At 43.6% G+C, this 15,121-nt stretch overlaps 2 protein-coding genes across 2 annotated transcripts in view; one reads left to right on the top strand and one right to left on the bottom strand.

Moving 5' to 3' along the window:
* Positions 1–15,121, bottom strand: part of LOC310852737 (PC-esterase domain-containing protein 1B-like) — a 390,021-nt gene that overhangs the window by 286,323 nt on the left and 88,577 nt on the right. The gene's annotated exons all lie outside the window — the stretch shown is intronic.
* CPXM1 (carboxypeptidase X, M14 family member 1) overlaps positions 1–15,121 on the top strand; it is a 44,225-nt gene that overhangs the window by 1,693 nt on the left and 27,411 nt on the right. Inside the window, exon 2 of the mRNA XM_083756497.1 lies at positions 10,408–10,491. Within this exon, the coding sequence (XP_083612623.1) occupies positions 10,408–10,491 (84 nt within the window). The remainder of the gene's footprint in view (positions 1–10,407; positions 10,492–15,121) is intronic.

Genomic DNA, 15,121 nt, shown 5'->3' with positions numbered 1-15,121 from the left:
GGAACATATTCCAGCGGACTGATCAGGAGATACAGTCTATTCAGTTCTTATATTAGCAATAACCACGATGTGGAATGCTTATATCAATCTTGTCATGTTCGATGCTTTTGAGAATTCTAGCGTTCCTTGTAAGTAGGTATCAGATGAAAAACTTGAAAGTATGGCACATGCAGAAAATAAGACAAGAATTCCAGGATAATTCCTTGTTTCGCCCAACCGGGCTTCGTCAGCTGTGCATACTCTGGATTATATAAACGAACATAATGTAATTTTATGCAAAGGTAATGTAATTTTATGCAAGACTAAGTAACATAACATAAACATTAAACAATAAATTTACATACCATATTCTTGTGTACCGGAAACATGGAACATAATGGATTCAGTCATCACAATAACTGACCAGAAGTTTCTTTATATAAAGAGTTCCTCACGTGATGAGAGCTTTGCGTTGTTACGCTGAGGGATAAGGTCTGTGTCTTGTGATGAAGACTTGTGTGGCTTGTTGTGGTGGTCAACATGTTGTTTGGATGGTACTTTGCTATCGGGAGGGAATTGCGGTGTGCAAAACCAGGGTCGAGTTTTGCAGACCTTAGTTGGGCATTTTGCAATTCTGGGTCATGGCACGCGCCAGTGTGGTTTGTTTTGCAGTGTAACCACACTGGCCTGTGTTGTTTTGCAGCGTCATTCACATATATTTGCGTTCAACCGCTAACCGTTTCCGCGTGTCCTGCGCTTTATGGACCTCTGTGACACTGTTTGCACTTCATTCATCTATATTTACAAGGATATTTACAGACCGCTCTTCCATGGAAAAAAAAGCCATAAGCCATGCCGTATATTGAAGAGTTATAAACAAACATTAAATTCACCATTGGGGAAGGATGTCTTCTGAATTGCCTGGAGGAACAGAAGCGCTTTCAACAGTGTTTAAAATAGGGCGCAGAAGTTGCCCGCTGAATCTCCAGTGGCAGAGAGTTCCACAGGACGGGGTCAATTGCACCAAAGCCCTCGTTTTTCAGTGTTGTCAAATGAGCCTCGCCAATGATGCTAATGTATTGGCATGACTGGCATGCCTTTATGGTGTTACAAAAGGGGTCTCCATGTTATGTGGGGCACCTTTGCACATACCGCAGGCGGCTTTGCAGTGTTTCGAGCCGACCTACCTGCTGCCCGCTTTGCAATTCCTGGCAGTGCTAGGAGGGGAGTCGTGGCAGGCCGCCAAGAGCTGCAGGCATCACGATGCCAGGGGATGCCACCCTTCTGCTGACTCTGCAATTGCAACCTTGGCTTGAGAACAGAAGAGGAGGAAAACAAGAACAAAAATATTCTGAACGAAACAGTTGATGTGTGATTTTTGTGGTTCATGCTGTGGCCACAGACATGATATGTGATTTGACGGTGCGTTTGGGGTAGCCCAATGCAAATGTCCCGAGGATCCATGTGGATCTGTGCTTTGTAACCATGTTTTTGCACCATTGCGGCCCCACGAAACAGTGGATGCGTGATTTTTTGGTGCAGGCAAACCTAGACAGCATCTTAAAAAGCAGAGACATCACCTTGTCAACAAAGGTCCATATAGTAAAAGCTATTCCCAGTAGTGATGTATGGAAGTGAGAGCTGGACCATAAAGAAGGCTGATGGCTGAAGAGTTGATGCTTTTGAATTCTGGTGCTGGAGGAGACTCTGGAGAGTCTCATGGACTGCAAGCAGATCAAACCTCTCCATTCTGAAGGAAATCAGCCCTGAGTGCTCACTGGAAGGACAGATCCTAAAGCTGAGGCTCCAAGACTTTGGCCACCTCATGAGAAGAGAAGACTCCCTGGGAAAGACCCTGATGCTGGGAAAGATGGAGGGCGCAAGGAGAAGGGGACGACAGAGGACGAGACCATGGGACAGTGTTCTCAAAGCTACCAGCATGAGTTTGACCAAACTGCGGGAGGCAGTGGAAGACAGGAGGGCCTGGCGTGCTCTGGTCCAGGGGGTCACGAAGAGTTGGACACGACTGAACGACTAAACAACAACAAACAACATAGCCATGGACATGCTATGTGATCTGATAGCGAATCTGGGGTGACCCAATGCAAAAATCCTGAGAATCCATGTGGATCCGTGCTTTGTAACCACATTTTTGTGCCATTGCGGCCCCACGGAACAGTGGATGCGTGATTTTTTGGGTAACTAACTGACCAACTGTGTCTCAGAAGGGAGGCTGCATTCCTCGAAAGGCTTTCTTCCCTGCCTGATAGCTGGCTGGCAGGCTGGCTCTCTCCGCTCCAGGCTCCCACGCCGCGCCTGGTGCTGCAGATGCAAGCTGGCTTCCTCGCTTCGCTTCGCTTCGCCTGTCCGAAGGGGGTTGGTTGAAGGAAAGCGGCTGGATCTGATGGAGCTGAGCCAGAGAGCTGAGCTTGCACAGAGCAGGCACTGTTTGTGGGGGCCTCCTGCATCCTGTTCCACAGCGTGGGGCTGCAGGGCTGCTGGGGGTGTGGGAGGGAAGGTTTTGCCAAAGTAAGAAAGGAAACCATTTTCATTCGCATGCATGCAAGGGGGAAAACTTCCTATGCAGGATTTCAAGGTTCCACACTTATGCAGGAAGAATCAGCTGCAAAAATATATAGTCTATGTTTTGGGGGGGACACTCCTACCTTGACGACAGGACGTGGGAAAAGGATTGAGGGGTTTTAGTAGACCACAAGCTAAACATGAGTCAGCTGTGTGATGCAGCAGTAAAAAAAGCTAATGGTATTCTAGACAGCATCAACAGTAGTTTAGGGTCCAGGTCAAGGGAAGTAATGTTGTTGTTGTTGTTTACTTGTTTAGTCGTGTCCGACTCTTCGTGACCCCATGGACCAGAGCACGCCAGGCACTCCTGTCTTCCACTGCCTCCCGCAGTTGGGTCAAACTCATGTTTGTAGCTTTGAGAACCCTGTCCAACCATCTCGTCCTCTGTCGTCCCCTTCTCCTTGTGCCCTCCATCTTTCCCAACATCAGGGTATTTTCCACTGTATATGAAGCCCTTAACAACTTAGGGCCAGTTTACCTGTGTGATTGCTTTGCCCAGCATGTGCCCACAGTGCCACTCCAATCACCAAAAGGAGCCACTTGCTACCCATTCCACATTGGCAAGAACTCGATACTTTAAAGGGTGGCAGCACCTACACCTGGGAACTCCCTGCCACTTGATATCAGGCAGGTACCTTCACTGTATCCTTTTCGGTGCCTCCTAAAGACATCCTTGCTTCAGCAAACCAGTCCAGATGTTTAAAAAGTCGATGTGAGTTTTAAACTCTTTTTAGCCCGTTGTTACTTCAACTTAAATTGCTGCTCTTATTTTTCTTCTTTTTTTTTTATAAACATTTTTTATTGCTTTTTAAAAATACAGAAAAAAGAATAAAGGGTGGTTATAAGAAGATAGGGTATAAGTAACAAGTTTCCATATTCTTTTTCCATCTATTCTATAGGACTTCCCCACACCCTCCGAACCCTGCGTTCTCTGTCTTATAAAGCATCAGCAATTTGTTAACTTATTTCAAAACTTATTGTAACTTCCATTTTATCATGTTCCCTATTATCAATTTTACTGTAGCTCAATTCTTATATATTTTATATTAAACACAATAAAGTTGTTTCATTATTTTACCTCTGAATTCTTGTGTCTTAATTTTCATATCATTAACTTACATTTGCTGAAGCTAGAATTTCCTGAAAGGTGCATTTTTTAACATTCATACAGCTTATAATGTTTTTTCAAATAGTCCTTAAACTTTTCCCAGTCCTCCTCAGTTGTTTCTTCTCCCGCGTCTCGGATTCTGCCAGTCATTTCAGCCAGTTCCATATAGTCCATCAACTGCGATTGCCATTCCTCCAGCGTGGGTAAATCTTGTGTCTTCCAATATTTTGCAATCAGGATCCTTGCTGCTGTGGTAGCATACATAAAAAAGATTCTATCCTTCTTAAACACTCTCTGGTCCACCATGCCCAGAAGGAAGGCCTCTGGTTTTTTAGGTAAGGTAAATCTCAGTACCTTTTTTAGTTCATTATGGATCATTTCCCAGAAGGCCTTCACTTTCGGGCAGGTCCACCAGAGATGAAAGAATGTCCCTTCCGCCTCTCCACATTTCCAACATTTGTTGTCAGACAGATGATATATCTTAGCTAACTTGACTGGGGTCATGTACCACCGGTATACCATTTTCATAATATTTTCCTTCAAGGCAGTGCAAGCCGTAAATTTCAAACCGGTGTTCCATAACCTTTCCCAGTCTGCAAACATAATGTTATGCCCCACATCCTGAGCCCATTTTATCATGGCGGATTTGACTGTCTCATCCTGTGTATTCCACTTAAGCAGCAAGTTATACATTCTCGAAAGTAGTTTACTTTTTGGCTCTAACAATTCAATCTCCAGTTTCGATTTTTCCACCTGGAATCCAACTTTTTTGTCTATTTTGAATACCTCTTGAATTTGCGCATAGTGCAGCCAATCTCGTACCTTAGTTTTCAATTTCTCCAAACTTAGCAGCCTCCAATTGTCTCCAATTTTTTCAATTATTTCCCAATATTTAGGCCAATGGGCCTCCATGTTGGGTCTCTTACGTGCCTTGGCCTCCACCGGTGAGAGCCACCTCGGAGTTTTACTCTCCAATAAGTCTTTGTATTTTATCCAGACCCTCCAAATTGCTCTTCTGACAATATGGTTTTTAAACAATTTGTGCACTTTAACCTTGTCATACCACAAATATGCATGCCAACCAAACGCATTGTCAAACCCTTCCAGATCCAGGACGTCAGTGTTCTCCAATAAAATCCAATCTTTCAACCAGCAGAAGGCTGCAGATTCATAATATAACCTCAAGTCCGGCAGGGCAAATCCCCCTCTTTCTTTCACATCAGTTAATATTTTAAACTTTATTCGGGGCTTTTTGCCCTGCCAAACAAACTTAGAAATATCCTTCTGCCACTTTCCAAAACATTCCACCTTGTCCACGATCTGTAGGGCCTGAAACAAAAATAACATTTTCGGCAATACATTCATCTTTACAGCAGCTATTCGGCCTAACAAGGAAAGTTTCAATCTTGACCATATTTCCAAGTCTCTTTTGATTTCTGACCAACATTTCTCATAATTATCTTTAAACAAATTCAAATTTTTGGAGGTCAAGTACACCCCTAGGTATTTTACTTTTTTAACCACATTCAGCTCCATTTCTTTAGAAAACTCATCTGTTTCTGTAACTGTCAAATTTTTTGCTAAAACCTTAGTTTTTTGCTTATTTAACTTAAACCCCGCCACCCGACCAAAATCAGAAATTAATTCTAACACTCTTTTAGTGCTAGAGACTGGTTCCTGAAGTGTTAATACCAAGTCATCTGCAAATGCTTTCAATTTGTATTGTTTCACTCCGACCTCGATTCCCTGAACCAACCGGTCCTTTCTAATCATATTTAGCAATACCTCCAGAACTGAAATGAACAATAGGGGGGATAGAGGGCACCCCTGGCGTGTCCCTTTTTCAATTTTAAACTCCTCTGTCACCACATTATTTACAATTAATTTAGCTTTTTGTTCTGTATAGATTGCTTCTATACCATTTTCGAACCCCCGCCCCACTCCCATCCCTTCCAAATTTTTCTTCATAAACATCCAAGAAACATTATCAAAGGCCTTCTCTGCGTCAACAAAAATCAAAACCGCTCTGGTATTCAGATTTGTTTGTAGAAGTTCCATAATGTCAATAATGTTTCTTGTATTGTCAAACAAATGCCTACCAGGGAGAAAGCCAGCCTGGTCCTTGTGAATCACTTCATTTAGTACTTTTTTAAGTCTATTTGCCAAAATATCAGCAAAAATTTTGTAATCCACATTTAGGAGTGAAATGGGGCGGTAGTTCTTAAGTTGGGTCTTTTCAGTCTCTGATTTAGGTATCAATGTGATGAAAGCTTCTTTCCACGTTTCCGGTGCCTTCCTTCCCTCCATTATCTGGTTGCAAACCTCCATCAAAGGTTGTGTCAAATAGTCCTTTAAAACTTTGTAGTATTTGGAGGTTAGGCCGTCCGGGCCTGGGGACTTGCCAAGTTGGAGATTTTGAATGGCACTTTCAATTTCTTGCTGTGTAATGTTACAATTCAGGTTTGTTCTCATTTCCAGGGGTATTTTTTGTAATCCATTGATTTTAAGAAATTGATCCACCTCTGAGGCTTTTTGCGGCCCTTGTGTATAAAGTTCTTTGAAGTACCTCTGGAAGCATTTTCTGATTTCCTCGGGTTTCTGAACCATTCTCCCTTCGATCTCTAGGTTTGTAACCGTATTAAGCTTTTGTCTCTTTTTCAACTGCCAGGCTAGCAGTTTCCCACACTTATTCGCCGATTCGAAGGATCTTTGTTTCATTTGTTTAATTTTCCATTCCACCTCTTGGTTTATCAATTTTGAGTATTGCGCCTGGAAAAATTTCACTTCTCTTAACACATCCTTCGACTTAGGCCTGGATCTCAATTTTTTCTCTCCTTCTCTTATTTTCTCCAGTATCTTCTCCTTCTTTTCATTCCAGAGCCTTTTCTTAATCGTATTTTGTTGTATTAGAAACCCTCTCATGACTGCCTTACTTGCGTCCCAGATTGTTCTTTTTTCCACGGTGGTATTCAAATTTATCTCAAAATAGTCCTTTAAGGTTTTTTGGGCCTTCTTCACAATCTCCTGATCTCTTAATAAGGTGTCATTCATTTTCCATCTAAAGGTACCGGTTGTGTTAAGTCTCAATTCCACTTTCAAAGCATTATGGTCGGAGCAGGTTTTTGGGCAGATTTCCACTTTTCTAGTCTTAGGTGCCAGTCCTCTAGTTGTCCAGATTTGGTCGATTCGTGTCCATGTCAGATGAGCTTCAGAGAAGAAAGTCCCTTCTTTCCCTAGCGGGTTCTTAACCCTCCAAATGTCAACTAAGTCCATATTGTCTGTCATTTCAAAAAAAGTTTTGGGTAGTCTGCCGTCTTTCGATATGTTAGCACTTTGTGACTTATCCATATATACAGACACGACCCCATTCATATCACCCAGCATAATGATGTTGCTATAGTCCAAATAATCCAGCATGGTCTCGTGCAGCTTCCTGAAGAATTCCGACTTTCCCTCATTTGGAGCATATATTCCTAATATCAAAATTTTTTCTCCTTGCGTCTGTATTTCAATCGCCAAAATTCGGCCATATTCATCTTTAAATAAAAATTTCGGTGACAGGCTCTCCTTTGCATAAATCACCACTCCTCTCTTCTTAACTTTGTCCGAAGAAATAAATTCTTGGCCTAGTCTTTTGTTAATTAACACTTTTCTATGGAGCCTTGTCACATGTGTTTCCTGGAGGCAAATAACGTCCAATTGTTCCTTTTTCAAAATGTGAAAGACTTTCCTTCTTTTTTCCGGGGAGTTATTGAAGACTGTCGCCACAGGACTCCCACCTGCCACTAGGTGGAACAAGATGGAAGCCCCGAACAAAAGAGTCCCCAAACTTTTATTAGCTGCTAATCCCTATGTTGGGATGCGGGTGGCGCTGTGGGTTAAACCACAGAGCCTAGGACTTGCCGATCAGAAGGTCGGCGGTTCGAATCCCCACCACGGGGTGAGCTCCCATTGCTCAGGCCCTGCTCCTGCCAACTTAGCAGTTCGAAAGCACGTCAAAGTGCAAGTAGATAAATCTGTACCTCTCCGGCGGGAAGGTAAACGGTGTTTCTGTGCGCTGCTCTGGTTCGCCAGAAGCAGCTTAGTCATGCTGGCCACATGACTCGGAAGCTCTACGCCAGAGTCGGTCACGACTGGACCTAATGGTCAGGGGTCCCTTTACCTTAATCCCCATGTTACACCCCCCCCAAACTACATCACTAATACATCATGGTTCCTTCTTTTTTCCGGGGAGTTTCCGCCATTTATATTCCAACTAAGAAGCTGCAGAGACATCCTGAATCAGTTGACGGGTTCTACAATGGGGTATCTAAGCTTCCTCCCGATCCCGGGGGAGGTAATGCTGGTCCTGGTCCTGGTGGTATAACTCTTGGAGATGGTCCCGGTGGTGGTGGAGGCCAAGAAGCTGCGGCTCCTTTTTGCAGGTCCTCCTCGTGATCGTGTAGGAACTTCTGCTGGTCTTCAGGTGATTTAATCTTTATTTTCCTTCCTTTGTAAGTAAATGAAAGTCCTTGTAGAAACTCCCACCTGTAAGGAATTCCGTTATGTCTCAACAATTTGGTCAAATCTATATAGGTAGTCCTAAGTTCCAAGAGATATTTGGGTATATCTCTGTAAATTTCGGCCCTTTTACCTTCTACCTCCAAAGATTTCTTAAAATGTAGGCCTAGTATCTTATCCCTTTCTTCTCTTGATCTCAGAGCAACCAAACAGTCTCTGGGCTTATCTTTCTTTACTGATTTTCCCAGTCTAAAGGCTGTCACAATTTTAAAGTCCTTTTCTTCCTCAATTCCCCAGAATTTGGTGAACAAAAGTGTCAAAAATCCCTCTAGATTATTCTGTTCCAATTCCGGGATAGCCCTTATCCTGAGATTACTATCTTTACTTTTCAGTTCAACCAATGCCAGGTAGGCTTGTTGTTCCCCTACCTGCCTTCTCAAAGGTCTTACCTCTCCTTTAATTTCATCCACCTTTAAGTTCGCCTGTTCTGCTTTTTGGTTGGCTTCCACAGCTAATTTAAAGTTTTCAGCCGTAGCTCCTTGCAATTTCTCAATTGCCTGAGTGTGCTGCGAAACCTGTTCAGTTAATTTGCCAATAGAGGATGTAGCTTGGTCAATCTTTGATGTTTGATTGTCCACTTTTTGGTTTAAGACTGCCAATTGTTCCAAAATTTGTTTTAAAACTGTTTCAGATCCTCCAGTTGCCATGTCTTCTGCAGCAGGCTGCACTAGTTCCACCTCCTGTGCTGTCAGCACAGTTGGGACAGATGATCTGCGGTGATGAGTTAAAGTTGTTTGCAAAAGTTGCCCAGATTTTTTCTCTTTTTCTTTATCTTTAGCTTTAGCTGCTCTTGTTCTCCCTGTGCCGCTCATTCCACACCTGCCTCTGTTCAAGGTCAAATGGTCTTTTGTCCCATGGGAAAAACAAGTCCCAAATATAAATAAAAAGAACCACAAAAGGTTTTAATAAAGTTCAGTTCCCATGCAACTATGTTTCCACAGTCCTATAGGGGGAGTATTTCGAAGCTTCAAAAAAGAAAGGAACTATTTTCCGCCATTGAAGTTCCTCAATTCCCCATATTGAGTTTAATAATTCCCAAACACAAAAGGAAGGTTTCCAGAACTTCTAGTCTTTTAAAATCCAGCCATAAAGTATCAATACAGGTCCATGCAACAATGTTTAATATTTGTATCTCAGTCTATGCAACAATTTCAATCTCTGCAACGATGTCATCAGTTTGACAGCAGTTTGACAGTTCTTTTCTATGCACTGGCAGCCCGGTGACGGGGTTATCTCTTTCAGCCCCGTTTGGCTCAGAAATTGGAGGATAGTTCTAAAGAATAAAAGTCTATACAACCCACAGTTCTTTCCTTTTTGTCTTCAAAATACAGAGTCTCTCAATGCACCCTTTCTTCCACTTTGACAATCCCTTTTTAAATACTTCAGCTCGTTTCCGAGCCCTTGCTTTGATCTAATTAGCAGAGTCGGGAGGCTGACTTCCTGTTACTCGCCTCCCGCTTTCGGCCGAATTTCTTCAATTTAGTTAGAAAATTTAGGACCCTTACTCACGGGTATGTTGCTCCAATTCCGATACTTTCAAGAAGAAAGGTCAGCGCTCATCAGCAGCAGCAGCGCGGCTTTGCTTCCACGAAAAGAGCGATGAACTCACAGCGCCGCTCCCCCTTTCACGTTCCGGAGCCTCTTACGAGGCTCCTTCCCCGCTTCTGGGGGGGCTCCAGGCGCCCGCCGAGTCCCACGGCCGCAGGCTCACTCTGCCTGCGGTTTTTCTTGATGGGTCTCCGCTTTGCCGCAGCGGACGACCCTTTTTCGCGGAGCCCCTCTTCACAGCGCAAAGAGGACCGCCATTGCTGTTTCGCGCCGCCTCCGGAAGTTTATTTTTCTTCTTATTGATAATGTCATTTTATCTTTTTCTGAGAGATCATTTCTGTCTTTTTTCTTCTTTTTCTACAATGAAGAAGTGCATAAATATTTTGAACTAATAATAATGATGATGATGATGTTGATGATGATGATGATGATGATGACAATAATAATAATAATAATAATAATAATAATAATAATAATAATAATTTATTTATACTCCGCCCTTCCTGGTTTAAAAACCGGGCTCAGGGTGGCTAACAGCAAATATAAAACATTGATTAAAATGTGTCTTAAAAACAGCATAAAACAGCATAAAACTAAACAAACAAACGTATGGCTTTGTCTTTCTCCAGTTGTGAAGAAGGTGGTGAAGAAGAAGGTGGTGAAGAAGAAAGTCAAACTTTCCGCCCAGGAAAGAGCTGCCAAAGAAGCCTCAGGTAACCCATCTGCCATGGATGCTTTAGTTGAGATTCTTGTATTGCAGGGGGTTAGACTAGATTGTTAGCAGAGAAATCTGAGGGCTCCCTTGGACAAAAAACAAGGACACCAGCGAGGAATACCAGAGCAAAACAGCAGCCAGTAGGCTTGGCCTTTATTGAAGACTGTCGCCACAGGACTCCCACCTGCCACTAGGTGGAACAAGATGGAAGCCCCGAACAAAAGAGTCCCCAAACTTTTATTAGCTGCTAATCCCTATGTTGGGATGCGGGTGGCGCTGTGGGTTAAACCACAGAGCCTAGGACTTGCCGATCAGAAGGTCGGCGGTTCGAATCCCCACCACGGGGTGAGCTCCCATTGCTCAGGCCCTGCTCCTGCCAACTTAGCAGTTCGAAAGCACGTCAAAGTGCAAGTAGATAAATCTGTACCTCTCCGGCGGGAAGGTAAACGGTGTTTCTGTGCGCTGCTCTGGTTCGCCAGAAGCAGCTTAGTCATGCTGGCCACATGACTCGGAAGCTCTACGCCAGAGTCGGTCACGACTGGACCTAATGGTCAGGGGTCCCTTTACCTTAATCCCCATGTTACACCCCCCCCAAACTACATCACTAATACATCATGGTTACATCATTAAAGGGGAGGTCTGGTGGCAGTAATCTGAGCATCCTGGACCCTGCCCCATGGTTCTCCTTGCCCTCCACCAAACACCCATCAAGTGTAACAAAAAAGATATTTACATTTTCCTGTTTCCCAGCCAAATTAATCACACCCTTTTGTCTTCATCTGGGTTTGTTATTTCTGGAATGTTTGTTATGTCTGGAACTCAGGTATCAGGATGCCAGGGATTATCACTCAGGCAGAGGGGCAGCTCACATGTCTATATCTGAACTATTTCTGAAGTTTTCCCCGTAAGCCAGAACATAGATAGATTGATCAGTGAATTCTTACAATTCTTACATTTGGTATCGTGCAGCAGAGGCCCTTTGAATAGATAGGAAGAAACTGTGATGAAGTGTTTTGTGGGGACAAATCACAAAAGTCAAAAAAAAGCGATTGTGCTGATTTTGGTAGTGGGCTTCATGTGCATGATATCTGCTGGAGGGGCAAACACCCACCCACCCCCAACCTATACATAAATTCCTGCAACATAGTTTCTAGCCCTTTTTCCAGAGCAGCCACAAGGCCAACGGCTGAAGCTTGTTGGTGGAGCCCAGAACCTCACGCAACACAAATCCTGCGCATATAGGTCAGGCAAACAGACTCTCACCTGAACACACGCTACACACATCCATAGAAAACAGCAGCCGTCCCTTTAAGGCACTCTGGCAAGTGCATTCGCCCTGACTTTAAAACTTCTTACATAAAGATGGCTTTGGATTTCCTGAGTTTTACAGGCCGGCCGGCTCAGGCTCCCTCCAGTTATCCTTGGAAAGCCGGCTCTGTTATTCTTTGCCCCAGGAGGTTTGGAGGCTTCGTTTGGCATTGAGAGCTTGTGTGTGTTTGGCCGTGCCAGGCGAAACACTGGCATCGAATGCACCCTCCCTGCTCCCTGGCATCGCCTCTGTAGATGTGCACATGCCAAGTTGGCTGGGAAAGGGGAAGGGTTCTTGCTGAGCTAGGAGTAAAGAGAAAAGGGACCATTCAACCCCAAGATACCCATGTCAGGGTAGAATTTTTTTGTTGTTTAGTCGTTTAGTCGTGTCCGACTCTTCGTGACCCCATGGACCAGAGCACGCCAGGCACTCCTGTCTTCCACTTTCTCCTGCAGTTTGATCAAACTCATGCTGGTAGCTTCGAGAACACTGTCCCACCATCTCATCCTCTGTCGTCCCCTTCTCCTTATGCCCTCCATCTTTCCCAACATCAGGGTCTTTTCCAGGGAGTCTTCTCTTCTCATGAGGTGGCCAAAGTCTTGGAGCCTCAGCTTCAGGATCTGTCCTTCCAGTGAGCACTCAGGGCTGATTTCCTTCGGAATGGAGAGGTTTGATCTTCTTGCAGTCCATGGGACTCTCCAGAGTCTCCTCCAGCACCATAATTCAAAAGCATCAATTCTTCGGCGATCAGCCTTCTTTATGGTCCAGCTCTCACTTCCATACATCACTACTGGGAAAACCATAGCTTTAACTATACGGACCTTTTTTGGCAAGGTGATGTCTCTGCTTTTTAAGACATCACCTTGCCAACAAAGGCCCGTATAGTTAAAGCTATAGTTTTCCCAGTAGTGATGTATGGAAGTGAGAGCTGGACCATAATTAGGCCCCTGAAACAGACTTTGGATATGCCTGCTGCAGAGGAATATTTGAAGTCACTGGAAGAGTCAAAATGCCGTACTTTTCACTCTATAAGATGCACTAGACCACAAGACGCACCTAGTTTTTGGAGGAGGAAAACAAGGAAAAAAATATTCTGAATCTCAGAAGCCAGAACAGCAAGAAGGATCGCTGCGCAGTTAAAGCAGCAGTCCCTCTTGCTGTTCTGGCTTCTGGGATAGCTGCGCAGCCTGCATTCACTCCATAAGACGCACACACATTTCCCTTATTTTTAAGGAGGGGAAAAGTGAGTCTTATAGAGCAAAAAATACAGTAGCTTCAGGATTGCTCTCCTGTACTATTTCAGACACGTGGTTTATATACTAATGTATGTGTTTGCCTTGTAACTTTATGAACATATGATTTATATATATATGAGACCTTAGAATTCCTATAGCAGATGTGGGGACAGACGGACGACAAGGCTCCTGCACCTTTAAGAGTTGTGCAACACCCAGAGTTGTGCACGGCTTTGCCCAAGGAATATCTGTTCATGTGACTGGGCTGGTCAGGGTGCAGGATTCCTTGCCAGCTGGAAAAGTCAGCTGACTGCACAATTGGCTCTGACCGCAGACTGTGCGGCAGAATTTGGATTTCATTTTATGGGTGGCGGAGGCAGACTGGGAATGGGGGAGGCGAGAGGGGTGCGTGAACCTATTTCCCCTCCGGTTTTGGCATTTGGAAGAGTTTCAGAAAAAGGGGAAAGTTTCAACATTTTGAGGCTTTTCAGTTTGGAGAGTGAGAGGTGAAATAGAATAAGAGAAAAGTCAGTATAACTTTTAAAAGTGCCACGTGAGCGAGATGAATAAACACCCAGCAATAAAAGATAATGGGAGAGGATTTACCCCAGCAAATTATTTGTCAAAATTACGAATACCTAAATACAGATGGTCATTTGCCCTCGCTAGATTCAACTTGCTGCCATCTGCCTTATTGCAGGGCAGATTTGAGGCTAAACCATATGCGGAACGAGTCTGCCCCCGAGGCTTGATGGAGGTAGAAACTGTCTCTCATGCCTTGTTACGCTGACGTTTCTACGGGGATATACGCTCGATATTTATTACCCTTGCTATGCAAAAATCTCCAGATGAATCCAAACTTCAATGTCTAAAATCCCTGGTAGAGGACAAGGATCCTGAGATCATGTTAAGGGCAGCCAAATTCTGTGCAATTGCCATAAAACTTAGGGAACAAGCTGTGCTATCTTAATGATTAAGGTTTTAAATGATAATTTTAGGTTATATGTTAGTGACTAAGTTTTAATTTTTATATATTTTTAACTGTTGCTATATCTGTATTGTCCCTGTTATACCGAATAGCAAATTCAAATGTATCCCTATCGTGTTTTATGACTTCCTTGATATTGTATGTGGGCTGGAACTGGTCTGTGACCGAAATAATAAAATTCATTCAACTTTTAAAAGTCATTTGTAATAAGATGAAGATTTTAAAATTAGATTATTAAGTATATAAGGTTTTATGGACATGCATGAGCAAGTATATTATAATGGAGGGGAAGTGAAGGGAAGTCGACCCAAAAATTATGGTTTAATTTAGTTATGATCTCCCCTCCCCCGGTTTTACTTCTTCTTCATTTTGTTATATTTGGAAAAAAATCGATAAAATTTGGAAAATCAAGACTTTGGCCACCTCATGAGAAGAGAAGACTCTGGAAAAGAGTGCCTGGCGTGCTCTGATCTATGGGGTCATGAAGAGTCGGACACGACTAAACAACTACAACAATCCCTCAACAACTTCAATCCTAAAAAAAGCTCAACAACCTTGGTGTAAAATCATTAAAAAAGTTCAATGACTTCAATCCTAAAAACAGGTTAATAACTTTGGTCAGCCCTTTGGTCTGCCCTCACGGCCCTTCACTCTATCATCAAATCTGGCCCTCTTTAAAAAAAGTTTGGACACCACTGCAAATGGGGAAAGCCTTCCCATTGTCTTTTTGCTCACAAATCCTGTCTCAAGGGTGTATTTGTGTGAGTATATAGCATCTTGGCCAGGCGGCCCAGGTAATGCAATCAGTGACCATTATCAGGTATCCTGACACGCAGGATTTCTGCTGTAGACCGCCTCCTTCTGTGATGTATGTATGATGTTTTGAGGGGAGGTCTTGGGCTACAGGGTGGGCAGTTTCGAAAGTCTATATAAGGGCTTGCACACCAATGTTCTGGGTTCCTCTCCTCCCTCCCTGGGTGGGGTGAGCAGGGGACCTGTGTCAACAGTTTAATAAAGATCAGGCTTACTAGCTGCTTTGCTTCTCAATATTCTCTGGTTGGCCTCTGTTATTTTCTCCTACCAATAGAGAACCCAC

Source organism: Podarcis gaigeae, assembly GCF_964106915.1.
Source record: "Podarcis gaigeae genome assembly, chromosome: 9".
NCBI classification, from domain to species: domain Eukaryota; kingdom Metazoa; phylum Chordata; class Lepidosauria; order Squamata; family Lacertidae; genus Podarcis; species Podarcis gaigeae.
Note: the sequence above shows the minus strand (reverse complement) of the source record. Positions and strands in the feature narration are given on the sequence as shown.